The sequence below is a fragment of the Lepisma saccharinum genome, chromosome 1, assembly GCF_977018435.1.
Source record: "Lepisma saccharinum chromosome 1, izLepSacc3.1, whole genome shotgun sequence".
Classification (NCBI taxonomy): Eukaryota; Metazoa; Arthropoda; class Insecta; order Zygentoma; family Lepismatidae; genus Lepisma; species Lepisma saccharinum.
Window position 1 is genome coordinate 132856966 of NC_139229.1, and position 27932 is coordinate 132884897.

Below are 27932 nucleotides of genomic sequence, written 5' to 3' on the forward strand. Positions count from 1 at the left end.
GATGTCAAGTAGGCCAGCCCGCATTTTTGAATGGGCGAGGCACACAGTTCAGGGAGTTTACCAATCCCCCCTCCACCCTTGCTGTACAGCTGCTTCTTCCATTAACGCGGCACTTCAAGGGTTCAAGTGTTCGTTCCATCTTCATCCCTAACTTTGTAATTAGTGGCATGCGAGGCTGTAAAGTAAACTCAATGAGACTGAAATAGTGGGCATGGGGGTAGAAATATGGTGCTATTTTAACGTGAGAATCTCTTTTAATTTAGGTTGGGTGGACAAGCTTAACTCCCTTATGGCTGGTTTACATTGGTCGAGTGAGCGAGCGGGAGAGTTACTGGCCTGTCTGCTCGACTCGACCCTTCTGTGGCGAGTAGCTGTTTACACACGTTTTATTCGACTTCAGCAAAGTGGGATAGGAGCTGCAGCTGTTTGGTGTTCTTTTGACAGAATGAACCATCGACGTCGTTGGCGATTTAAAAAAAGAAGTTCTGACTTTTTTCACGAGAAATGAATACAATAATGCACAGGGACATGTCTGGAAAGAAAACCAATTTGATTTTTCTATTTTCGATCGTTCTTGGTTGTGTAGAACGTAAATTACTTATTTTTAATTTTACTTCCCCTACGCCAAACACATCAAGTCTCGTTCCTACACTTACATACGCCCGTAGTTTATTTTGTTTGTTCCTATGATAGACACAAATCCCATGGACATCCACTCACACAACATAGACTCTCTACTGTCCTCAGAAAGCGTTTACATTGACCGAGTGGGCTATCGAGTTTACGCGCGAGTGAAAACATCGATGGGAGGGGGAGCAACTTGGTCAAGTCGCTGTCCTCCGTGGACAGCCACTCGACTGTCCGGACTACTGGACTACTCCACTACTCTCCCCATTTGTTTACAAGGGGAGAGTAGCTCGCTTGACCCTACTCGTTCCAGATACTCTCCCGTCTACTCGACCAATGTAAACCAGGCTTTACCCTTACATGTGTGTCGTTTTGACTCATGTGGTGTAATCCAGTAGCTACGGTTACGCAGGGGCCGGAGGGCGTCTGTGATGGCCTCAGCCCCTCTTTACTTGGACTTGTTTCCCATCTTTCAAAATATCCTTCCACAAAATTGATTCACTTTGTCATAATTTGCAATGAATTGAATTTTTTTCTGCCTACAGATCATTGGATTACTGCAGTCTATGAATTGAATCAAGTGTGGAAGAGTTTATCGCCTTCTTCCTCGCAAAGTCTTTATTTTTTTCTGAATGATGGTGGCTTGATGAAATGGGAAACTTAATAGTATTTTAGTGAATAATTATTACTCATATTAATATGTATACAGGCATTCTTCATTTTCTACCCCGAAACGTCATAAAATCGTGGTATTTTAAGCAAGGTCCCTTCCGATAATCTGTGAGCCAACTTACCAATCCTAGTTTCACGCCTAATACGACGCTAGTTTGATTCGCAGATATGTCGGAGTTACAATGTCATGTCGTGCCAAGGAATTCAATATAGTGCGTTATTTGGTAGCTTGCACTATATTTTACCATAATTTACGTATGTGACTTTTTCTCCAAAACTTGTGTAAATAAGAAAGGGGAAATCTCTTACCTCCCTGAGCACGCGACTGCGGGTATATTTCGTATATAATTTCATTAAACAAATTATTCTATTGCTTTGCCAGCCCCATACCGTACTTGAAATAATGTCAACCCCTTTCTTGAAATATACTCATCATAAAATCAGGAACTTGGGAAGATGGGATGGGAAAGCTGTAACGTGTTACTGCAGTTGTGCCAGTTCAATGGCTGAGACTGAGTGATCGAATCCTCATGTGGCATAGATTGTAAGTGTCTATTCGTCAGTTTCATCCAATCACGTTAGTCAAAGTGGAAGAAAAGCGACGCAAAATAAAGAAACTATGAAATTATACAAATACTTGTGTATTCTTTATTATCTTTTCTCCCTGCATATTTTTCCTGCTGTCGGAGTAAATCTGCACTACGCTACTGCCACCCCCATTTAATTATGTGAGTTAAGAGTTTTCAAAGTTCGACTAGTTCTTATCGTTCACCATGTGTACAGAAGATGATAAAATTATCAAGTAGTCGATGATATGACGTAAATATTGAAACAGCTTCACTTTTTCCTTTTTTGTGCCAGCACGAGACATTGAAATAAGATCATATTGCCGCTAGTGTGACCTCGAGTCTTGAACGAACTCATTAACGCTGCTAACCAGGCGCCATCTTTGCCTAGGCTCGAATTGCAGTTTGAATGACGTCCAAATTGCATGCACAATGTGCCCCATTGGAAATTGACTCATGAATTATGTCATTGTCAGCTCTTAGTGCCTCTGTGCCAAGTAACCTACATGACGCGGCAATAAGAGCGGGTGCATCGTTGCCAAACCTCTCGTCTCTGAAAAATACTGTAGTTTGACAGTGCCAAACATTCTTTATAACTATTTTATACTATTGATGAATGCCTCAGGGAAAATGGTTGTCATTTTCAACGTCTTTTGTAAAGCTACACTGCCTGTTACGCGCATTGCATGGTTGCCAGGAGTAGGTAAGTAACACTTTTTTCACCATAATTTTCATTTTGTTTGTTTCCTGTTTCCAGTATTTCCATGTCATAGACCATCACTAAACACACCTTTTGTTGCCTTCAAACATCAACAGTGTTGCCACTGTACCTCATATTTTTTTAAAAAACACTCATTTGGACCGGTACGCCTTTACGAGGCATTTCAGGATTGCCTATACGCGAAAACGATCGGTTTTCTTCTCTGAACTATAGATGGCGAAATAGTGCACCTACCCAAGGTGGAAATTGATGTCCAAATTTCCGTACGAATGTTTGACATGCAATTTTCCATGTTTGTGGAAAAATAAATTTACACTTTCACTTACATTTGGCAACACTGCATGAACAACACTGCACCCCGTTTGTTGTTTCTATGTTTAAAAATATCTACTTGGACAGGGCTAACATTTGTTGTATGACTTATGTATGCACAGGTTTCGGTTACAAAGTAACGCCACTCTTAATTCCCAGTTGCGCCGTTCGTGGGACACCCTGTACTTCATATAGCATATAGCCAGTATGGAACATATTTCAGCGCTTTGAGCAACCCCTGAATATTTTTCTATTGCCAGAAAATTTTTCACAGAGTATGTCTAGACCTAATGGAACAAAATTAGCAACTATGCATTGAAATCGTTTGATTTTTTTACCCATGTTGTGATGGACCACCCTAATATATTGCGTATACTATTTAAATACATTACATAACCAATTCATCCATTTCATAAACAAACGAACAGCAAAAATGATATACACGTGTGCGCTCTTATTCCTTCAAACAATTGTTCATGCATTTAGGACGAAACTGTTTAGCAGCAACTGTCTGAAGTACATAATTGGTTTTAATTTTGTCTCTGGCAATTTACAAGGCATTACAGAAAATAATAATATTGCGAGCGAAGCAATGAAAACATTTTTTAGGTCCAATTTCTTCCAAATTGAAAATAATATCAATTTATAGGGTGCAAATAAATTCACTGCTCGCCATGGCATTCTCTTTTTACAACTTTTTACATTTAGATCGTTCAGTGCCCAGGGCTGACTCCTGTCGCCCCTAGCTACTGCTTTGAATTTGATGAAACAAGGAAAGAGGCATTGCGAGTGAAGCGAGCAAGAAAATTTTACGAAATTTATTTTTATTTGCAAAAAAATTAAAATCCGATGCCTCTTTGTGCACCCCTGTAAGTGCCCTTGGCCGTCTGGAAGAAAATGCAAGAAATATATGAAAACTAATTCCATCTTGAGTGTCCTTTTGTCCTGCTACTCTTAGATTCTCCTAGCCTCCTAGCCTTGTTTTATTTACTTCAGTGTTTGCCCCCCTAATTGATTTCCATCCATGGTTGGGAGGGGGCCAATGCCCCCCCTGCCCCCTGTGGTTGCGACACTTAGTAGTTTGGGTGACCTTGGCATGTCCCAATACCACATTTTCATTTGTGCGGACATATCCATTGAGTACAAACTGGAAGCAGTCAATTTTGTCATCATTAGCACCGAAATTGCCAGATTCAGAATCAGAACGTGCTACTTTCTAGGTACCTTGCACCATAAACGGCCTCCTCCCAGCATAAAGTCGGAGAAATATGATTTTCCTGATCTAAGAAACCAGACTGAGATAACTGTGTATTACAGGTGAATTTCTCCCATAAAGCATAAATTGGTCATATTACTATAAATTTTCTACATAACTTTTAATTTTTCAAATTTCGCAGTGTTATTGATTTTAGCGAAACAAAAAATGATACCCAAGTAACCAACAGTGGTTGTCCAAACGTTGGGCCAACCATATTGAATGTGGTTGTCCAAACGTTGGGCCAAAACCATATTGAAAGTGGTTGGCCAAACGTAATTTTGGCCGTACAAAATTGGGCCAACGTACTGAAAACTAAAGTATAGATTTGTGTTCTGATACATATATAATTTATTGTGAGGTCAAATATAAACTCTAGTACAAATTACATTTATGTGAAATAAAAAAAAAGGTAGTGATTGCTGCTACAATCTTTTCAAGCATTCCCATTGGCTAGTAGCTTTTTGGGGTAGTAAGCAATCTGTGGTGGTTAGGTTAGACTAGTTGGGTTTGGTTCTCTTAGAAGAAGATGATGAAAATGGTTGTAGCAGCAATACCAGCCTAAAAAAAATTCACAACACTTTCTCATTCACATGGCATCATTGTCTTCAAGGTACCTTCAAGTGATAGCACAAAAGACTTTCTACAGTTTTAGTTTTCCATGTTTCATGGAATTTAGTCTGCACATAACATTGTTTATTTTACATATATAGATCTTGAACCATTGTTCTGCTACAGCTAAAAAGACAAACAATAAGCAATTCCCCAATATCTTTCATCCATGACAAAGGACTCTTGAGTAACTGCAAGTTACTAGTAGTTCCAGTATGTGCTGTGACTAAAATATTCGAAAAGAAACATTGTTACATGTCACTTATTTTACACTCTAGAATTTACAGCATACTCTTGAAAGTTGTCTTAACAGGAGAAAATAGTTTTTGAAACTGATTTTGACTCATTTTTCCATGGTTGGCCAAGCGTTGGTAACAACTATTGCCCCAATGTAAGACCAACTTTTAATTTACCAACCAACATAAGCCCAACCAACCACATAAAAACTGCAGTTGGCCCAATGGTTGTGGTTACTTGGGTAAGAACAACAATTGAGGATATTATGTAGAGTATTAAAATTAAAAGGAATTTAATCTGTTGATAAATAGGCAAGAAACAAGTGATATAGAAATATAAATTCCACCATTTTTGAATAGTGTGTGGTGGCTAGGTGCCAAAATGAAACACAAGGTTTCTAGACAAGTTAGAAGTGCTCTATCCAGTGATACTTACAATGATCAAATTAGAATCTTAGTTTTGAGGTACAGGCTTGTGAAAATTGGTTCAAATTTATGAATTAAATTTTGGGGGAGGGGGTTTAAGGATAGTTATCTCAATAAATATTTTAGCAGTCAGGATACCATTTAAACAGCTTTATGACATGCCCATGGCCCATGAACTGAAGAAACGCCAGCCTATCAAAACAAAGTTAATTCTATGTTCTGATGTAATTTTTGAACATTTTAAAGCAAAACTCTGGTAAATGGATGCTTATAATTGGAATGGAATACTCACCCACTAATGTTAAACAACATTTTAACCAACTTTTAATTGTTACCGTTTTCAAGCATCGTTATCTGTGGGAGTCTGTATGGGTATCACTTCAAAGTGGTTTCGGCTATGCCCTAATAGTAATATATTTTTAAGATTCCAGTATTCTCCTGGAAATTTGGGCCCTGCAATCACCGCTTGCTCTCTTATGTCACAAAATATGAATTATGTATTGTAATAGAGGATCTCGCATAACGCTAAACGTTCTGTGAGGTACCCTCTACCTTATCAATTAATATAGTAATGCTGGATGGAAATTACTAATTTATGGTGCATTGTACTTGATGTTCTTTTGCAAAATAATGTTAGTTATATTGTTTTTCGTGTTTCTCTGAATAGGATCTTCATGCCCACCATTGGCGGAAGGAAAATTAAGATTGTACAGTATGCTATACTGTCCTTATGCCCAAAGAACAAGATTGATTCTGGTTGCCAAAAATATCCCGTAAGTAACATGTATTAAAACAAAATTGTACGATATTGAAACTGAAGATGTGCATGTGATTTTTTTGTGACTCATTCTTTTACGTTACCATTATCGGTTGGTAACTTAGATGTGTTTTCATGTAGATTTCATTGTAAATTCCAAATTAACCACAAGTTTTGCTTGGTAAAGTAGAATGTTATGTAACAATTCCAAACTTGAGTAAAAGTTGAACAGATACTAATAAATAAATCAATCAATAAATCTATGCAATAAATTGCACTGACAGTTTTCGTGGATAAAGTTACAAATTAATTAAATGTTTCTAGTTTGTTGAAAGTAATATCTGAAATGAGATATGGTGAATTGTGACAAGCAACACCAACAGTACATGAGGTACTGTGCACCCTGAACAGTTAATGTGTGCCTTGTATTGTATTGTGTGTTTTTACTGTGGCTGTCAGATATTCTACCAATACAATGTAATACTGCAGATATTTTATGAAGAATGTAAATGACACATCCACTACCTTAATGAATGTAATCAGGTGACTGCATACAGTGGAATCTCAATTTTTACCTTTTTACAGGGGACCAAGCTGAAAGAAATTAAAATGTAGAAAAATGTACAATCTAGGAAAATTTTATGACATTTTGTTATGTGGGGACCATCAAGGTAGAATGTATAATGTGGAAAAATATAAAATTCGCGAACATAAAATCAGGGATCCACTGTACAGTGAAAACTCGATTTTACGTTTTTCATGAGACCAAGCTGATAAAAACATTTTAAAAAGCAAGAAAATGAAAAATGAAGGAACCTTCTGTAACATTTTATGTTGCGACCATAAGGATTGAATGTATAAGGTGGGGAACGTAAAATTGGGCTTCCACTGTATTTAGAGATTTTCATTGAGAAGAAGGACACATGAATTTACATCCATTTTTAAAGATGGCATAACTTTGCCATAATTTACAGAAATATTGTGCCAGTAAAATTATCAACAATTCCATATTGGCTGATATTGATTGAGTACTAATTATCTTATCTCACCTTTACCTATACACAATCCAATCCATTTTTGATGCTTTTAAATATTTTCCTTTTGTTCCCTTCAAAACACTTTAATTGATATGTTAGTTACTTTAATTCTCTAATTCAGAATATAATATATAACATTATTATTTTTATACAGACATGATATTGTTAATGTGAACTTGAAGGAGAAACCTGAGTGGCTGCTGGAAAAGAACTCTGCAGGCAAAGTTCCTCTTCTGGAAGAAAGTGGCGGAAAGCTAACACCTGAAAGCATTGATATTGCTGAGTACCTCAACGAGAAGTATCCTGATCCTCCGCTACACTCCAGTGACCCTGAGCACGTGAAAGCTGACCAGGAGCTTATGAAGCAGTTTGATAAGGTAGCTTTTGATGCGTATTTCTTATAATTTATGGTTGTAGCAAATAAATTACCATATTTATTCATGTAAAGTTTGGGAGAACACACTCTCTTTGTCTTGATAAATGAAAGTATCAGAATTCAAGTTATAGAAATAGAAGAAATTTTAACAATTTAACAAATAAAAAGAACAGTTACATAACTAATCTTCACGATATTGTTTTGATAAATAAACTGTCATAACATTTTTTAGTTTTTTTATTCACTTTATGCACAGATAGACTAATTGGGATTGACCCTACATATTATAGTGAGTATTGAACTTGGCACCACAATGTTACCACCATGTTATAGGGGAAGCCTTCATTACATTGTTGGAGTCTAGGAACTGCGTTGACAGTGAAATGAGGGATCATTTCTATTTTTTATGAAAGTCCAAATTTATCAGCCATTGAAGGTAGTTCTTATTAACATTATTTATAGTTCTTATTAACATTGTTTATTTATTTAAGTAGTTGAATGCAACAGGTGTGTTCCTAATTAGGTTTTTTATTATCATACAATAATTAATGATTAATTATACACAATATGTATATACATAATTATGCATACCAATGTTATACATAAACATAACACCCATATTAACAAATATGTTGGTCACAATTTTTATTTTATTTTATAGTATTGTCCTTTTCATTGTTGAAGCCAGAGAGAATAAGTGCATCTTGTTTTCACTTTTAGTAATGCCTTTAAATAATTTGCACATCTTCCAAATTGGTGATATTTTCATTACATTGGTTCTAGTATGTTTGAAGTTGAACAGTTGATTCCTTGGTCATAACTTACTTGAAAGGACGTAGAAATTCAGCTTTAACCCCTAAGGCCGGAAATACCCAGAAGTCTAGTGCCTGGGCAGTAATTTTAAACTCAGAAACAAGATAGATTCTCACAGCATTGTTTAAAATGCTGAATCTTCAGAACCACTAATGCAATTCAATTGAAACTTTCAACATAAGTAAAGTACATATCCGTGGGTTAATAAAAATTGTAAACATTGTTCAGAAGATATAAATACAATAATACAATACAATAATTTAGTAATGAATAATATTGAATAGTCAGCACTCACATTATGTTGTTACTTTGCCTGAGCATCAGTCCCTGTTTCATTCTTCTTTTGCCCTAATAAGTCCAATTTTGTGCCAAACACCTTGAAGCATGTATCAAGTCTAAATCACTTTCCTCACTACCTGACAATAATCTAGAGGATAATTCAGCATCACTTTTTTCAATAATTTCACGAATTTTGTTGCTCACAAGATCCTTCAATCTGCTGCTTCCCACGATATTTTTTTTGAAAAAACTACCGCAAACAAGGACAAACAAAAGTAACTTTCGAAATATTTTCGCAAAATGACACTAGGTGGCAGTAAAATACAGTCTCACTAGCAAGCAGTAGAAAATTCGTTTCTTTCCGTGCCAATAGATGGCACGGAACAGGCATTCGTTTAGAGCCATGATACGGACATGTGTACGTCAAACCGCCCATGGTAGAAACGTGTAGGTTAGTATGCTGTATGTCAAACCGGCCTTAGGGGTTAACAGGGTGAATAGAACTTCAATGTGATAATTTTGTGAAGGAAAGTGGTGCATGATTTGTTTATTGTGAAGTGATGCAATGTTAAAATATTTGAGAAGCCTCTCACAAGATTACATTTGTGTTTAACTCTTGGTCCAGTTCGAGCCCAGTGTCCCTGTTGAGGTTTTCCTTTTCTCGGTGGGTGGCCATTGCTTCTTTGATGTTTCAGTCCCAGTAGTTGGATGACTTATTGATGATCTTGGTTGTTCTGAAGTCAATTCTATGGCCCTCCTGGATGGAATGTTCTGCTAACCTTGATTATTTGGGATGAAAATTCTTGATGTAGCAGGCGTGTTCTTTGCAACGTTGTTTGATTGTCCTCCCCTTTTGTCCTATGTAGGCTTTACTGCAGGAACAGATGATACGGTAAACCCTGGGTGTCTTCTGACCTATGTTGACTTTATGATTTCGAAGTCGGCTTCTGACTTTCTGTGGCAGTTTGCAGATAGTCTTAAAGTTGTGCTATGAAAGAAGGCAGCTGATGACTACAGAGAGATTACCTGTGTATGGGATGATGGCTATCGTCTTCTCCTCTTGTTTGTCTGAGGGGTCCGAGTTTGTTACTTTGTTGTTCTTGTTGTGCATTACTCACTCTAGTGACTTGATGATGCCTTCAATGTATCCATCCTGTCTGAAAGCTGTGCTCAGGTATCTTATTTCATCCTGAAGGTGCTCTGTGTCGCTGATGGAGATAGCCTGGTGGAACGCTGGATTGTGAATACTCTTGGCATTTATGTATAGGTCTGCATGAGTGGGTTTACTGTATATGCTGTCCTGAACAGAGGCCTTCACGAGAGCCAGAAGAAACCTGTCTGCAATACACAGATAATATGCAATACGTTGGTCAAGCCAGGTGCTGGACATTGTGCAAGCGAGCTTCCCTGAACGAGAATCCACAGGCCTCTAAGCCTGGCAGGTTTTTCTCTTTACCTGGGAAGTAAGAAGTCAAGAGAAACTTGATGTACTTCTTTCAGTCCAAGGTGAGCACCACTGTCAGCATTATCAAGGGCAATTAAATTTCACTATGCACGAAGACATTTTAATATACATTAGTTCCACGGGCCTCGAAGATTTTGTAATATCTCAAATTAATATTTTTCCATAAGAATTATTTTATTATTATGTCAAGCCAACGACCACATATTCTCGAAATTTGCTTTCAGGGTCTTGAAATATAGGTTTGTGTGTTTTGTTCATTTCATATCACTTTTCTAATCTTGAAATCTCAAATCTTCTCAGTTTCATATTTACGATGTTTGTTTTGTAAAAATGTGTGGGCCAACACTGCTGGTTATTTGCACCCGTCTCAAGATAGTAACTAACAATTATTTTTAGGGCTGAGCCAATACACGATTTGCTGATACCGATTCCACCGATGCTGATGCAGCTACTTGTATAATTTCAGTTTAAAATAACAAAGGGTAGTTACTGAGTCAAACTCATCACTTCATATTCTGTTAATGACATTAAATGACTTCCAAATCATTCTCATGTAGCATTATAGCAATTTAAAATGTCTTGTGAAATTTTTTATGAACTTCTTTCTAAAGTCTTTTTCACATTCAGAAGACACAATGGCCTCTTATGGACAATGCTTTTCTTATGGGAAATACGAGCGCGCTGTTGTGAAATTTCTCGATTTACAAATTTAGCTTACGTAAAATCGGTACCTGCAGTTTTGCAGGAAATTTTGTAGAGAATACGATGGTGAGCACAAAAAAGTGGTAACTTATTTACATATTTTTAGATAAATTAAAAACTCAAATTTTCTGTGAAAACAAAATTTTTACATTGTTTTCATTCCTAACGTTGAAACATGCCGTAAAATTGAAGCATTCATTATGAAAAAAATTGACACTGTTTTCTAATTGTCATAGGTGATGGTGGTGCTCAGAATTTATCAATACTTTAAAGCATATTCACATTAAAAAATATTCAAATAAAGTATGTGGAGATGTTTTATATTCGTGCAGTAGAAAATTTCGTCGCTGGCAATTTTTTGTTCTGTAATTCCAAGTAAAAGCTTCCAGCGACAAAGTTGTGAAGAAAATAATGAAATTATTTTTTATAACCACTCAAAGGCTCCCAGAAATATTACTTCCATGCATTTGGAGTTTCTTTTTAACCCAAACCGCGCGTGAGGTAAGGAGACGTTGTCTGGCCACCTTGAGCAGACTCACCGCAGCATTCAGGCTAATCACCACCAAGTTTTCGAGTTGTTATTCTATTTCCATTCAGTAAAAATATTAACTTCACTCAGTTTGTTATAATAGAATTGCAATTACTTTAATTTAATAATTGACAATTATTTCCAATGCTGCTGTTGTGAGCAACATTAGTGCTGTTGCAAATACACGTTGTTTTTGTTTACATTACTGTCGACATTAATACTGAAATGAAGATCACCTTTCAGTTTCCAACGTACACATAAATTCATAGACAATAATGAATTTATATACACTGCTCGCCATTAAAATTGCAACACCCAGAAGGAAATGAGATAGAAACACGAAACTTGGCAAATATGTAGTTCATAATAAGATAAGAAAATGATTACAGTTAGAGCTCGGTGGTGTGACATGTGACACGTAGAACATGGTTGCATAACCCCAAGGAGCTAGTAGCGTGTACAGCCTCCACGGGCGGCAATAACTGCTGCAACACGGCGAGGCATGGACAGAATGAGTCTATCGATGTCTGCTTGCGGTATGGCGTCCCAAGCGGCTTCCACACGGTGACAGAGGTCTTCAACATTACGTGCCAGAAACCTGAGTTGGGCCAGCCGGCGACCCACCATGGACCAGACATGTTCAATTGGCAACATATTCGGCGAACGTGCTGGCCAAGGAAGCAGTGGCACGTGGTTAGCTTCCATAAATGCGAGGACATTCCTTGCAACATGGGGGCACGCGTTATCCTGTTGAAAAGTGGCATTATGCAGTGCATGGATTAATGGGACAGCAACAGGGGTGAGAACCTGTGTGATGTACCGTTGGCTGTTCATTGTCCCTTGAATGCGTAAGAGACGCGAACGAACACATATGGCGATGGCACCCCATACCATGATACCCAATGAAGGCCCTGTGTGATGATGCATGATGCAGGCGTCATGAAGCCTAGTGCCACGGTGCCGCCACATGCGTGTACGTCCATCATGATGTTGTATACAGAAGCGGTATTCATCAGAGAACACTACAGCATTCCACTATGCCATCCATGCACGACGGTCTTGGCACCATCTGAAACGCAAACGCCTATGCTCTAGTGTCAGAGGAATCCGCAACAATGGGTGCCGGGAAAAAATTCCCCGGTTCGCCAAACGACGAAGCATGGTTCGTGGGGACACTGGACGTTGTAAAACATCCCGTACTTCATGCGCAATCCTCGTTGACGTGGCCATTCTGTCTGTAAGGGCCATGCGTATCAGACGTCTGTCCTCTCGTTCCGTCATCCGACGCGGACATTGTGAACCTCTATGTCGCTCTGCAGTGCCTTCCTGGACCCACTGGTTCCATACACGGATCAGTCTGGATGCATTCGGTCCTACACGGGCACCGATCTCACGGTAGGATAATCCGCATTCACGGTATGCAACAATTCGGCCGTGATCGAACTGGGAAACCTGCTGGAATCGCTGCCATATTCGACGATGTGGCATTGCTGACCGATTTTAACACACTACACTCACGACCATGCACTTTCACTGCTCTTCTGCACCTATCTGACCTGCTACAGGTACCACTTACCAGATGGCGTGGCAGGCGCACATGACGCATGACGGCCTTGAACACCTAATCATTTCCTTCTGCACCTCTCCTCTACACACTGTGCACATTTCGTCCGATTCCGATTACTCCTTCTGGGTGTTGCATTTTTAATGGCGAGCAGTTTATATATGTAAAACATTACCATATCTCAATGTTATTCTATGAAATAATTACAGAGAAAGGCGAATGAATATTAAATGTGCCTGTGTATTAAATTAAATCTAATGGGAAAATGACATGCTAATGAACTGTAATGTTCACAGTATAATATTAATATTAATAATTACATATAATTATCATTTTATATAAAATATGTAACACCTACATTGTGAAGGAAGCTCATCATTTCCCGGCGACATGAGCTAGCGCTGTATTGGCAACACTGTACGGTTTCTCCATAAGCGCCGTTGTGTCTTCTGAACGTGAAAACGACTCTAGACGCAGAGGATGCAAAAAGAAAAAAGGAAGAACATTTTGAAATGTTGCAAGCCATTTCAAAGTGTTGAGATTACAACAAAAAATTAGTGGATTATAAGTTTCCCTGCTTCAATTTGATGTAAACAACATTCTTGTTGTTTGAATTAACCTGGAGAGAGAGAAAAATAACATAAAGATATAACCTATATAAATACAGACACATTTAATGTTCATTTGTCACTCTCTTTTGATGCCCTGTTGTCTAATATTCTCTTTCATTTGTAATAAAAACAAGTCTCTGTAGTGTCGGTATCAGCCAGCAGTCACATAAAAAACTTACACAGAAGGGTACAGCACAAGATGGAAATCCCACAACCCTCCCTCCCACAGCGACATTCATCCCTTTTCCAAGAACTCCGGAATTGGCCTAGCATGATGATAATGCTGGTTTTGAAAATGTCCTTGTTCTTACCCCATGAGTTTGCGAACAAGAATTGGCAATGATTGGTTATTTTATTTATTTTCATGTAGCGTTGACCACCAGGCTTTCATGCGTTCAATGTCACGTTTGGGTGCAGCACTTCCACTTTACCTGCCTTTGATCTTGTCATCTGCTTCCCAGGAGGATACAGCATTTCTCGGAAATTTACATCTGTCACAAGGAAGGGTGAACGAACATTTCAAAAATACAAATCTTGCCAAATGAGTTGCTTCTCTTAGCTGCTCTGATCATTGGTTCGTGCTACAATGCCAGGGGTCCCAGGTTCGAATCCCAGCCTGGGCATGCATGTTTGTGAGTGTCCATCCATTAATTTCATCACATCATGACTTATCCCCATCTTCGCAAATTAGCCAAAAGTGACACAAAAAGCGAAGTAAAATAAAGCAAATCAATCAAGATCATTGGTGTCAGATGGTATCGGTAAAGAAAATTCAACCGATACTTACCGATACCCAGTGATCAGAACGCTACATTTTAAAAGTAGCTTCACTACAGCTACAGCTACATTTACCAAAAAGTAGCTCGCTACGCTACTCATGTGCGCTACTCGCTACTTTGCTACTTTTGCGCTACTTCTGCATAAAAAAATTAAAAACAACCATATGGATGGGTATTAATAATCTCCTACTACTGGTAAACAAATTCTATTATTTATTAATATGATTCCCATCATTCAATAATTTTGAAAGCATTGTCACTTCAGTTACTTATTTTTACTATAGTTTTTGAGAATACCATACCTATGCAAGTGGCATATCAATTCAAATTAGATATATGAATATTGCAATTAGGGTGTTATCCAAATTAATGATTACAACTATACACAAATAAAATTTGGTAGGATTACGTATTCATGTTCACATCAACATATTTTTCTTCAGAATAAATATTTCATTTTTTGTAGACTGATAGGAAGGCAGCATTTTGAATGAAAAGTACCTGGAGCCCTTTGATTACAAAAGGGCCCCAGGTTCGATACCCAGCGGAGGCACATAGTGGTCCGGATCCAGTCTCGATCAGCTTATCTATGCATAAAATGGACTCAAAACAAAAACTAGGAAACACGCCAAGTTGGGAGGATGGGATCGTCCTGCTCCTCCATTCCCCACACTGCTCATCATTCAACATTCTTCCTCGTACTTACAATTAGCGGAAAGTGGCAGAAAGTGACTAGATAAGAGAATAATTAAATAAACCATTCATACTCATTGTCATGATTGAGAGAAGTTGAAGAATAGATGAGGAGGTAAACAGAAGAGGACAAATGGGTGGTGGATTATATCAAAGCGTTCGAAGATTAATATGGAACAGGGGTGTACCTGTGAAATGCAAGAAGGTAATATATAACACATACTATGTGCCAGTAATTACTGGATCAGAAACTTGGACAATGTCATAGAGAAAAAAAAGAAGATGCAGGCAGTGGAGATGAAATTTTTAAGGAGTCTTTTGAGGAAGGAATAGAATAAGGAATGAGGAGATCCGACAGGCAGTGGGTGTGGTGAAGCTTCAGGACAGACTAGATCAGGCACACATGAGATGGTTCGGACACATGAAGAGGATGGATGCAGAAAGACTACCAGTAAGAGCTTATAATGCAAAAGGAGTGGGAATATGGCCACGGGGGAAACCAAGATGTTGGTGGAAAAAGCAGATAGCAGAGATTGTTAGGAGAAGAGGACAAGATTGGAACACAGTAGGAAGAGAGGAGTTGTGGAAGACCAGGAAAAAATGAAGAGGCTTGACTTCTATGCTGACCCAGCCAGAGGCAGGAAACGGCGAAGGATGATGATGATGATGAGAATGTCATGATTAGCAAAAGTTACAGGAAAGTAGGAAAAATACATAAATTTGAAAACAATGTATATTAACTAAAGAAAATTGTCGTTTGTGCATACTTTTTGCAATATGATAAAATATATTTAGGAAACTGTCGTGTAAACCTGAGTGTTCTAAACGTATTGTAATTTTAAAATTTGTGAACAAAAATTATCGCGAAAATAATTGTAATTCCAGAAACTGTATATCATTCTTGTAACAATAATTTCTTGCTGGTGAGATTCTGTATACTGACGATGATCAATGCTGTTAACGTACTGAGCCATTTATTGCTGGCACTATTCCTTTGTCAGTGCAGTGGAAAATCCATCGCTCGTTTTTGCACTGCAAGTTATATTTTACACAGCAATTAATGACATTTTGATGTATCTTACACCATGGATATCCACAGGATTTGTTCCGGGGGTGAAGCAAACGAGGCACTTTTTCCAGCGGTGCAGCAAACGAGGCATGTTTTTCTCTAAAATAGCGATGCAGATAAAAAAAAAACGTAGCTGTTAGCTGGAATATATTCATATATGTCAGTTAGTTATGTGGATATCTAAATTATTCAGATACTAATTAAATAAATTGCGCAGATATCTATAATCTACAATCTAGATAATCTGTGTCTTCATGTAACAGACTGTCTTAATGAACCTCCTGCAAAATTAAGGGTTATTGTCGATTTTTCTGATGCTGTTGCCACATTAAATTCACCTCAAAATGCTGAGAAAAAATGTAGCTGCAGCGAAATTTTCGCTACAACTACAGGAATTTTGTAGCTTCGCTACCGCTACAACTACAATTTTCAAAATGTAGCGTCGCTACAGTTACAGCTACAAATTTTGTAGCTAGCTACAGTAGCGACGCTACAAGTAGCTCGCTACTTCTGACCACTGCCGATACCTATACATCGAACAGGTGTTCTCGGGTTACCAGCCAGGTTAAATTGCAGTTAGCTTCCAACATTTTGAGCTCATACATTGCTCTCATCTTCAGGGTATGCAAAAATGGAGACTAGTGTAAGGTTATATATATAACTATGATGTGGCGGAGCTTGGATACTGTCTTCCTATTGGCTCGCTCTGGATCCTGGTGTTCTCATTGGCTGGTGTCTTGTTTTTATGGAGGATTGGGTTCTAGGCATTACTGACCTGGAGTCCCACGTCCCTGTTGAGATTGGTGCTTTTCCGTGAAATGGCTATGGCTTTCTTTACCCATCAGTCCCAGTAACCGCCACATTTGGCTATTATTTTGGTGTCGGCAAATAAAATCCTGTATCCCTCGGTGATGCTGCGTTCTGCTAGTCCTGACTTTTCTGAATTGGAATAATCAGATATTGCGCTGATGTCCATTTCGCCGCTGCTCAATGGTGCATCCCGTTTGGCCTATATATGATGTCCCATACTCTCAGGGTATATGGTATACTCCTAAAATGCAGATTTCCAGGTTATCTTTCACTGAACAGAGCAGGGCCTTGGATTTCAGTGGCGGCCTGTGAATATCTAACTTTACACTGGTCTCCATTTTCCATTTCCTGAATATGAGAGCAATGTATTATCTCGAAACATTAGAAGCTAACTCAAATTTAACCTGGCTGATAACCTGAGAACACCTGTTTGAATCACGTTGCCAGGAAAGCTACAATTCCTATTACCTATACACCCGTATCGATTCAGCCCTAATTATTTAACATCGTGTTACTATCATTGCAGTTTGTAGAACTAGATAACTCACAATAATGACAATTTGTTGAAATAGGTGACAATATGCAAAACATTTTGTAGTGTAAATACTGATTTTATGATATCTTTTATGGACTCCCATGCCTTAGTATTCAATATCACATGATGTCACAAATATAATGGTTGAATAGGTACTATATTGCACCTAAATTGAGGATAAAATTCCCTTCAGAATGAAATTTACGAAAACAAACAACTGATCTCTGTGTCGTAGAGGGGATAATAACACTAAGCAAGTCAGGAATAGTATAACTTTTCAAAAAGAAGAGGAGCTATATTGAGCAACTAATTTGGATATTGAATTGGCAAAATTTCATCAGAGATAACCTGTAGCATCATTTTACAAAGTTCTTTGAAAAATAGTTTAATGTAGAACAACCACCAGCCAAACAATGTTCCAAAAATGTATTTACTATGGCACTTTTGTGTAACTTGCTTCATACTCCGTTACAAGTGTCAGTAATACAAATGTTTTCTACCATGGAAGAAAGCTCTGCAATTTCAAATTGATTAAATGTTATGAACATTTCAAGTACTCCTTGAACAGTTTAGAATCTGAAAGTTGGCAACAGTGTCTGCATGACTCGTATATCTGGAGACTGTGCAAAACTGGAATGAGAGTTTGCTGACTGATAAGACAGGTGGATCTTTGTCAGTTAACCATGGGCTTTTGATGCTTGCTGCTTCAAAATCCAGGTAGACAGTTACAGTTCTTACTTGCCGACTCACTAGGCGGCAGAAGAAGGAGAACTCGACCTGGCGACCAGGCGGCCATAGTAAGGGAAACTGGTCTGCTGTGCAGGGTTCTGGTCCTGAAGTCGCGTTCAGTTTTGTTTGTGATGATGATTATGTCTAGAAATGGAAGGCTGCCATTGGTCTCTGTCTCATGGTGAATTTGATGTTCAGATGCTGGTTGTTGAGGTGGTCCAGGAATGTTTGTAGTGCTGCTTTGCGATGCAGCCAGTGGCGTGCGGTGACATTTTTGGATAGGGAAGCAGATCCCGAAAAATTAAGAAAACCAAGAATTCATTGTTTCTACATGGTACGTTATAATGATCACTACCTGGTACTATTTCCATAACGCCTCTAAGGGAAAGATGAATGTTCTGGCGCAGTTGTTCAGTTTTCGAATTTCAGTTGGTCTGTTGTTAAACATATTGAATGCAACAGACGATCTCGGATGATTGAAACAATTTTCAAGATTTTCACACATTGCAATATTCACAAGTCCACTTTGGCACCATGTAGTTCTTTCCGTAGTAAATAGTAAACAATGCCAAACAAATAGAAATTCACCCGTCCAAAAAACAGTAACTTTTCATCTCGCAAAGCGCTTGAAAAAAGTGTGACCGCGGCCAGCGAGTTTTACCAACTCTATTTGGCAGATGTGTCCATGGACATGTTGGTTCTCTTAAAGACCGAACGCTCTGAAATGTTTATCTTCAGATAGAATATGTCATCCGTATGTCAGCTATCATATTTTTGTGTTTTGAAACTTTATAGTTTATTTATGAATATAAATTTTAAATGAAAGTAAACCAAAAATTATATAGTTCACACATATAATTTCATTACAGCCACAAGAATATGTGTTAATTATTGCATGAACATGATAAATTCAAATTGAAGCAATGTTTTTTGAGGGGACAACACTATTATGGATGAAAATGTGCCTTGTTTGCCCCCTCCCCCTGGAAAATATACCTTGCTTGCCCCTCCCTGGAAAAAATCCTGCAGATGCCCATGGATATGCCACATCGCTGATAGTATACAGTACACTTGGACACTTAATCGTGCAGTTCGCAACACTGAGGACATCAGCAACTGAACCGATGGCACTCTCGGCTTTCTTCCATCCCTTACTGGCTGGAAAACAAAATTTGCCCCAACACAACCGCCCTCCCATTGGACCCTTCAAGGTCGCCGGAGGATTTCTCGGGCTCCTGGTGGCATTGTACTCAGGCTACAGGATAGGATGGCCAGGGTGTTTTGTCAACATGCCACGAGAGGGTGTTGATGGCCCCATATCGGAAAAGGCCGAACCTTGGAAGCTTGCAGGTTGATATTCTGTTGAGGCAACCCGGAAGAAATAATGAGAAACCAAAAGTTAAAGAATTAATTTGTAACAGTTATGCTGTGTGCCACCACTGCTGGCCTTGCTGTACCAGAGTGCATGCGCATGCTTGCAGCCTGATGACAATGGTGTTGTCCACATATCTGTAAAATGCAGCACGTTTCTGTGGAGTTGAACGAAGTACTTCATGACAAAATTGGCTATGGCAGGTGAGAGTGGGGATCCCATTGCCACTCTGTCTGTTTGTAGTACCTCACCCTGTAGCTGAAGTAGTCACGATATGTTTGAAGATACTGATGATGGCTATTGCGAAATGTTGCTCTAACAGTTTTAAGGAATCTTGAAGTGGAAGAAGAAATTTCCAAGAAACTATGGAGTAGGCTTCTATCTATCAATGCAAGTGTTTCCAGTGAACTGGGAAAGGATAGACACCACCACCAAAGACCACATTGAACTGGAAGCCAGCAAGACCATGGATAAGTAGAGCAGTAAATACATCTGATTAGCCTCAGACAGTCAACTGATAGCCGACCAGCAAAACCGGCAGGATTCCATCCACTGCACCATTGTTAACTTGACAGAGGAACGTTTTAACAAAGCCACGATCTCCATCCTGTCTAAGGAATTGAACTTCATGCCAGATCCTAAGACCATACCAACCACAGATATAATCAGCAGCACCGAGCGAGTCATAAACAATCTCCCAGTAACAGATGTCTAGGACATACCTTCAGAAGTATATGTGACCCTTAAAAGGGCCGTTCCACCACAAGTCCAAATTCACAACAGCAGAGAAAGTCGTGCTTGAGCAACTGTGAGAAGAACAGAACAACATTATCATACTACCAGCAGACAAAGGAAACACCTTTCTTATACTCCAGTCTAACAGAAATCACATACATTCTCGTAGACCTTACTCTGAAACCCCACAGCTGCAATAGAAAGGAAAACCAGAGCTTTACTGAAGAAATCCACCCTGCTGAAAGAAACCCAGGACCTGTTAATGCCCAATGGAACCGTACCACCATGACTGTATGGCCTTCCCAAAATACACAAATCTGCTGTACCATTAAAACATCTCATCAGCACCTCAGACTCTCCAAATTTGTAATGGCAGAACTCCAACCTCTGATGGGCAAGGGCCAACACCACGTCAGAAACTCATCTGACTTCATCAAAACACTGCAGAGCATCAGAACTTCTCCTGGTGACCTTCTGGTCAGCTTCGACGTAGTATTGCTCTTCACCAGAGTGCCACTTCAAGATTCCTTGAAACTGTTAGAGCAACATTTCGCAACATACATCATCAGTCTCTTCAAACATATTCTGACTATTTCAGCTACAGAGTGAGGAACTATGAACAGAGAGAGTGGCAATGGGATCCCCACTCTTGCCTGCCATAGCCAATTTTCTCATGAAGTACTTTTTTCAGCTCCACAGACACTTGCTGCATTTTACAGATACGTGGACAACACCTTTGCCATCAGACTGCATGGCAAAGCAGCGCTACAAACATTGCTGGATCACCTGAACATAAAATTCACCATGGAGACAGAGATGATCAGCAGCCTTCCATTTCGGACCTGACGGGACTTTAGGACTCAGCATATGCAGAAAACCCACTCACACAGACGCTGTACCTCAATGCCAAGAGCTTTCACCATCCAGTGCAATGGTCAACTGTACTCTCTATAGTGTTTCAGTGGAGTATCTCAATCAGCGACACAGTGACCTAGGACAGAAGGCACCCAGGGTTTACTGTAACATCTGTTCCAGTGATAATGCCTACATCGGACAAACGGAGAGGACAATCTTCTTCTTTTTTTTGGGGGGGGGGACACGAAGGTGCGAACCTCCGCCACCACTCGCCACTCTCACTTCTTATACCCTCTCACTTCTTATACCCTCTCACTCAGCTATCATTTGTCGTTTGTGCTTCTGCTGAGTGCGGTATTCTTTGTGTCCCTGGAGTGAAGGATATACTTTGGAGTGGTTAACTAGGTTCTGGGAATCTCCACTTCTACACCAGTTTAAATAAGAAGATAAGCGAGTAATATAAATCTCTGTACCTAAGATAAAACCGAAATGTTTGAAATTAGAGTTTGAGAATAATATAGAATAAGATTCATATGATAAATATAGAATAAGATTCATATGATAAATATAGAATAAGATTCATATGATAAATATAGAATAATATATAATACATAAAATATAGAGAGAATAATTCAGGGTCCAATAGGGCTTGTAGAAAACTGGATTGGCCTTCAAATGAAGACTACCAGGAACAATATATAGCATGGAATACTATACTGTAATATAATGTAATGCTGTATGCTAGCCACGGAAGTCGGCTACAGCTTCGTGTTACTCACAAAATTAGATTTAATTACATGTTTTGATTAGCACGTTTTGAAAAAACCCTGACAGTGTGACAAAGTTTCACAATTTCTTTTCAAGCCGGCTGTTAAATAAATTAGAAACTAGTCATCTAAACTCATCAAGAGCCGCTACAGGAACCTGTGTACTACGAATTTCTGAAAATTTGGCAAAATTGTCTGGCAACCCCGAGGAAATAAAATGACTGCATGGGAAGACGATAGCATTGACACTTGTTGCAAAGAAAATACTCGATTCTCTTTGCTTGTTGTTTCTTCATTTTCCATGGAAAAGTGAAGCTTTTTCGGTAGTGTTCTTTAGTTGTGCGTTTGTTGAGATGAGCTATGTGGAGAACTTGTTGGTGCGAAGTTTTCTACCAGAAGTCTGAGAAGTCTGGATGAAAAAATAAACATAAAAAACCTAGGCCGTCCTAACCGAATTTGAATCTAGAACAAGCATGTCTGAAGAAGCTTTCTGGTAAGTTTGAAGTTTTTACTGTAGAGCTTGAACTTCTGGTAACGCAGATATCACCTTTCCTGTGAGATATTTACTTTGCTGCCCTATTTCACATATGAATTAGTCATGTTTGACAGGAAACGTTTTTTGTGTAACATTTTTACTAGTAATTTTCACGTTCAATGCACGTAAATATTCGTCATTGTGCTTATCAAGCTGTGTAAAAACGAATATCCCTTCTTCTGAATTTTCCCCTGTGTTAAGTTAAAAAATGCTACAACTAAATCTGTTAGAATTCTATTTCTTCTTCCATCTTTCGTAATCTTCGCATTACTGTTAAATAATTATTAATTTATCATAATATGTGCAAACGTGCAAAACATGATATTCGGTAAAGACGAATATATCAATTTCTTATCATGTTGGCTGTTATATACGAAATTAATCAATTAAACTCACATTACAAGTAGAGTAAATTTTTGAGCTGTCGCCCCTCCACTTTGGTTCACCACGAGCCGCCACTGCATCTGATTGGCCTGTCACCTACACCAGACCCATCCTGAACCAAATACACACAACCTTACCCTGACACGTCTCTGCACTTCAATCCCTGAAGATGGGAGTGATGTTAGCTGTCGATGGCTTGCCTATCTGGAAATCACCTGGTTGATATCTGGAGCAAACCTTTTCATCATTCTTTGTTAATTTCAGAGTCTAGAGTATTTATAGATGAAGTCAACTCAAACATTCTGCAAACATGGCATAGACTCTTTCTAATTCGAAAACCATCATTGCAAGTTGAGGTTTGATTTGAAACCAACAACCAGAAACTCCCGGATTGGGAACCTAACACAAAAATGGGAATAAAATTAACATACAAACACACTAAAAATAATATATACAAACACACATAGAAGTAATACATAAACTGTTACCAAGAGCTCAGCAGGGGTCAGGGAATTTAATTATATAAAATGAGTGGGAACTGTAGTGTTAATATTAATTAATATTTCATGTGTGCACATCTATTAAAACAAAAGTACTAATTCCATTCATTGTTTACCAATTAACAGTGCTTTTATAAAAATTGTGTGCTCTGTTGCATATACGTACAAAATACTTTTTTTTTTAGTTTTTCTTGTATGTACGCATTGCTTGCATTGTAGAATTATTTCTTTTATTTTACAGTTATTACAAGCATAAGAACACAGTTTTTCATTGTTTTTTTTTTTCAAGCTTGTTTACCTATATGTGTAAAATATATATTTTTAAATATTATTTGGGAAAATTGATTGACAATACTAAATTTAAATATGAAGGAGGTAATATTCTCTTTACAGCACATACACAAAAGAATGTGTGGTTTGAAAAGTGAATAAAACATTATTTCTTACCTTACACGGACACAACATACGAGGGTGGTTCAGCATGCTCCGCCCCTGACAAAGAAGGAACCCTCGTAGGAAAACCAATCCACTGTTACTTTTCAACATAGTCCCCTGCAACATTAACACACTTTTTCAATCGGCCTTCCAGTGCTTCAATCCTAGCAGAAAAAAAATATTTTGGTTGGTCCTGCAACCAAGCTTTCACAACATCCATAACCTCTGAATCACTGGCAAAATGTTTTCCACGAAGGTGTTTCTTCATGTTCGGGAACAGGTGGAAGTCACTGGGGGCCAGATCTGGAAAATAAGGGGCATGAGGGACAATTTCGAACCCTGCTGCATGAATTGCAGCCACCGCAACTTGGGAGGTGTGGGCGGGAGCATTTTCACAATGGAGCAACACACCACGGGCCAACATTCCGTGGCGTTTCTCCTTGATGACACAGTACGTAATTCTTCAATTAGGGTTGCAAAATAAACACCTGTGATTGTCTTTCCCTGTTGGAGATAATCTATCAAAATAATTCCTCCACATCCCAGAGCACAGATGCCATCACTTTGCCCTTTGATGGTTGAACCTTGAATTTCTTTGGGGGTGGAGAATGGGGGTGTTTCCATTGCATGCTTTGGTGTTTACTTTCGGGATCGAAGTGGTGAACCCACGTTTCATTCATTGTAACAAATCTCTTCAGAAACTTTGGCTTGTCAGCCTTTATTTTCCGTAACAGGTCCTGACTTGTCACACGTGTCCTCTTTTGGTCAACCGTCAGCATTCTCGGGACCCAACGTGCAGAGATCTTTTCATTAACAAATGATTATGAATAATTGAATGCACACTGCCAGTTGAGATGCCACATGTGTCTGCTATATGGCGGACAGTCATTCGCCGGTCTGCCAAAATCATGTCATGCACTTTTGTAAACATTTCTGGTGTTGTCACTGTTGCAGATGGGCCACCACCATGCTCATCTTCACAGGTCTGCCTACCACATTTAAATTCATGGCACCATCTCTTCACTAGGTCATATGAGGGGCTAGAGTCTCCCAAGAGTTCCCACCATATCTGCATGGATGTCTTTCGGTGTTAGATTTTTCTTGAGTAAATATTTTATCACTGCTCGGACCTCAGATTTTTCCATGTTTTTACAAGTGGCTACACTTCTTACTGATCATCAACTTGTAACAAAAAGAAAAATTGTTGTAAATTCTTGAAACTTTGTGGATATTAGTCAAAAGAATGAACAATGTTACATATAAAATTACAGGTCTCTACTATCACTGGAAATGGGTCAGGGGCGGAGCATGCTGAACCACCCTCGTACACCATCAGTGGTGGCAATTGTTAAGTTCTTATGCGTTAATTTCAATCCTTCAATGTGTGCACCCTGGGTTACACGACACACATCCACACAGTAAACAAACTCATCCCAGACTAGGTGTAGCATGTCCACGGTAATGGCCTGCAGTGCATGCGTTTTCCAATCACTAAGTTCATGGATGGATCTGGGTAATGGTGGTACTTATACACTGTCTTAAACCAACCCTCAAAGAAAGAAATCTCATGGTGTAAGACCCAGTGAATGGGGTGGCAAAGGGAGAAGGTGGTTTTCTCCTTTTGCAGCATGTTGGATTCAGAGCTGCAGAAGAATACGATTGAGAAGAACTTGCACATTCCTGTGAAAATGGAGGGGAGAGGAGCAGCTCTGTCTAGTTATAGAATATATATCATAATTGGTATTCAGTTGGGGTAACAACCTGTTATTCATAATGTCTAAAAATAACTGAGAGTCACAATTACTTCAGTGAATAAAAATGGGCCATGCACTTTTTCCTGTGACACCGCACAAAAAATGTTGACTTTTGAAGAGTGATGCTGGTGCTCTATCTGTGCATGTGGTTGCTTGGTTCCCTGGATATGGACATTATGTCTGTTCACCTTGCTGCTGATGTTGAATGTGGCTTCATCAGTGAACATCATTTTTTTTTACGAAACCATTTTCCTCCATTTTCAACTGCATCTCCTCACAAAAGTTGCACCTTTTCATTTCGTCTGCTGCTGTAAAGAACTGCACCAATCGCATATTGTACGGTTTAATACTGCTTATGCAACACCTTCCACACTGTCATTTTTTTGGCATGCCGAATTCCCTGCTTGCCCTAGCCACTGACTTGCAAGGACTTAGAAACACCTCACACACTTTTTCAGTGTTTTCATCAGACACACAAGGTCCACCAGAACTCTTGCCTTTACACAAACATCCAGTTTCCACCAACTGTTGGTACCACTTTGTTATGTTTTTTTTTGTGCTGCTTCTTTTTTCAAACCATGTATGAAACTCAAGCTGCATTGTAATCACAGATCTGGACACCTCAAAGTGGAGCACACAGAGTCTTCTGCTGTGATGCCATCTTTGAAATGGACCCCCGCAGTGAGAATTAGAAGCAAACTGCTGGTAGGACATGAGGAACTTGGACACTGCTGCCACTTGTGTGAGAATAATTTTTTTATTTACTTTTCGAAAACCTCAATTCTGTTTGACTAGATTATCTTGTCAAACAATTATAATTTTTGATACTATGTATATGTGTAGATTTGTTTTATGATGCATATAATAATGCTATTGATCTTTATTATTTTGGTAGGTTATTGAGGCAACCAACAATGCTATTCGTCGCTCAGACAATCGACCTGCAGAGTCGTACATGAATGACATTGTTACTGAATTAGAAGTATTTGAAAAAGAACTTGCTTCAAGAGGAACGACCTTTTTTGGAGGTAAAAATCTTCATTTTTGTTTACTGAAAGAATAAGAGAATAATTTATGTTACTCTGAACAGTTTGTGGAATAACTTAACTAAGAACCTATATTTTGTAATTCTGCACTTGCATTCTAATTTCGATTTTTCATTCTTTAGTATATTCAACAAATATTAATAACTAATTCTCAGGTATCATTAAAATTAAATGCCAGGAAGGAAAGCTATCCATAAACTTCTAAATTTCTTATTAATATCTATGTTATTGCAATAAGCATTAGATGTTTGATCTGAATCCTCAGGAATAGATGTCTGTATCCCCTCATTTGGTGTTGATTAAATGGACTCGATACAGGGTTCAAAGCTCTTCATGAACTTATTTTGCTAGCTGGACATAACCAAGTAACCAAAAGTTGTTTGCCAAACTTCAGGCTAACCATACTAAAAGTGATTGGTGAAATGCAAGAGCATACCTTTCGAAAATGGTGTTTTTTATGTTGAGCCAATGTACTGAAAACTAATGTAGATATGTTTGTGTTGTGTTAATTTTATTGTGAAGGCAAATTGTATAAACTTTAGTGTAAATTATTTCTGAAAGATAAAAATTTACACAAGGCTTTCTCATTCAAATGGTATCACTGTTTTCAAGATACCTTCAAGTGGTAACTGCACCACTTTCACTTGCTCGAACTTGTTCAAGTCTCCCACCCTTGAGCATATACATTCAAATATTATTTTAATGTGACAATAATTGTCTATTTTATTTTCATATATGAAGGGCTTGGGTGTAAAACATGGTGACATTGGTATTTTTTGAGTTACAAAGTAAAATCAGCCATCCTTCAATTTTTGAGTGAAATTGCCATGCCATTCAATTTGCATTGGACTCAGTGAAGCCTTCTGAAATTGGTAAACACAACATGAAAAAAAATATATATATACAGCATAGCTTCTAATAACCTTTTTTCTTAATGAACTCTGAAATGATCAAAATGTCACTTACCATGTTTTACACCCGAGCCCTTCATATATTTTTTTCATATATAGTGTATTGGTAAGATAGACGAAACTACATTTTAACAAGAATATGATGACTATGTTAATTTAAGTTTCAATTTCACTTCGTCTTTCACTTCACGATCCATATTTGAGATTAGGGTTATACACTTTTTACTGGGCTTTATGTGTACCGGTTCTTTTGCCTTTTCGAGTATTCTTCGCTCGAGCAAAGAAGCTCTCAATTCTGTACACTATCTAGCGTCGTCCATGCAAACTATTTGGCACTCAAACAAAATCCTCTTCCTGCAGCACTCCAGTCTGGACAGAGTAGTGTTTATTTTATAGATATAAACCACTTTCACAAGAATGTTCTGGTTCTGCTACAGCTAAACAGAAAAACCATAAGCAATTC

General features: G+C 38.5%; 1 protein-coding gene across 1 annotated transcript in view; it reads left to right on the forward strand.

The window, feature by feature from the left end:
* The window catches only part of LOC146001469 (pyrimidodiazepine synthase-like), a 59462-nt gene that overhangs the window by 13601 nt on the left and 17929 nt on the right, over nucleotides 1-27932 (forward strand). Inside the window, exons 2-4 of the mRNA XM_083138817.1 lie at nucleotides 6095-6200; nucleotides 7376-7598; nucleotides 26408-26540. Coding sequence (XP_082994943.1) covers nucleotides 6095-6200; nucleotides 7376-7598; nucleotides 26408-26540 — 462 coding nt within the window. The remainder of the gene's footprint in view (nucleotides 1-6094; nucleotides 6201-7375; nucleotides 7599-26407; nucleotides 26541-27932) is intronic.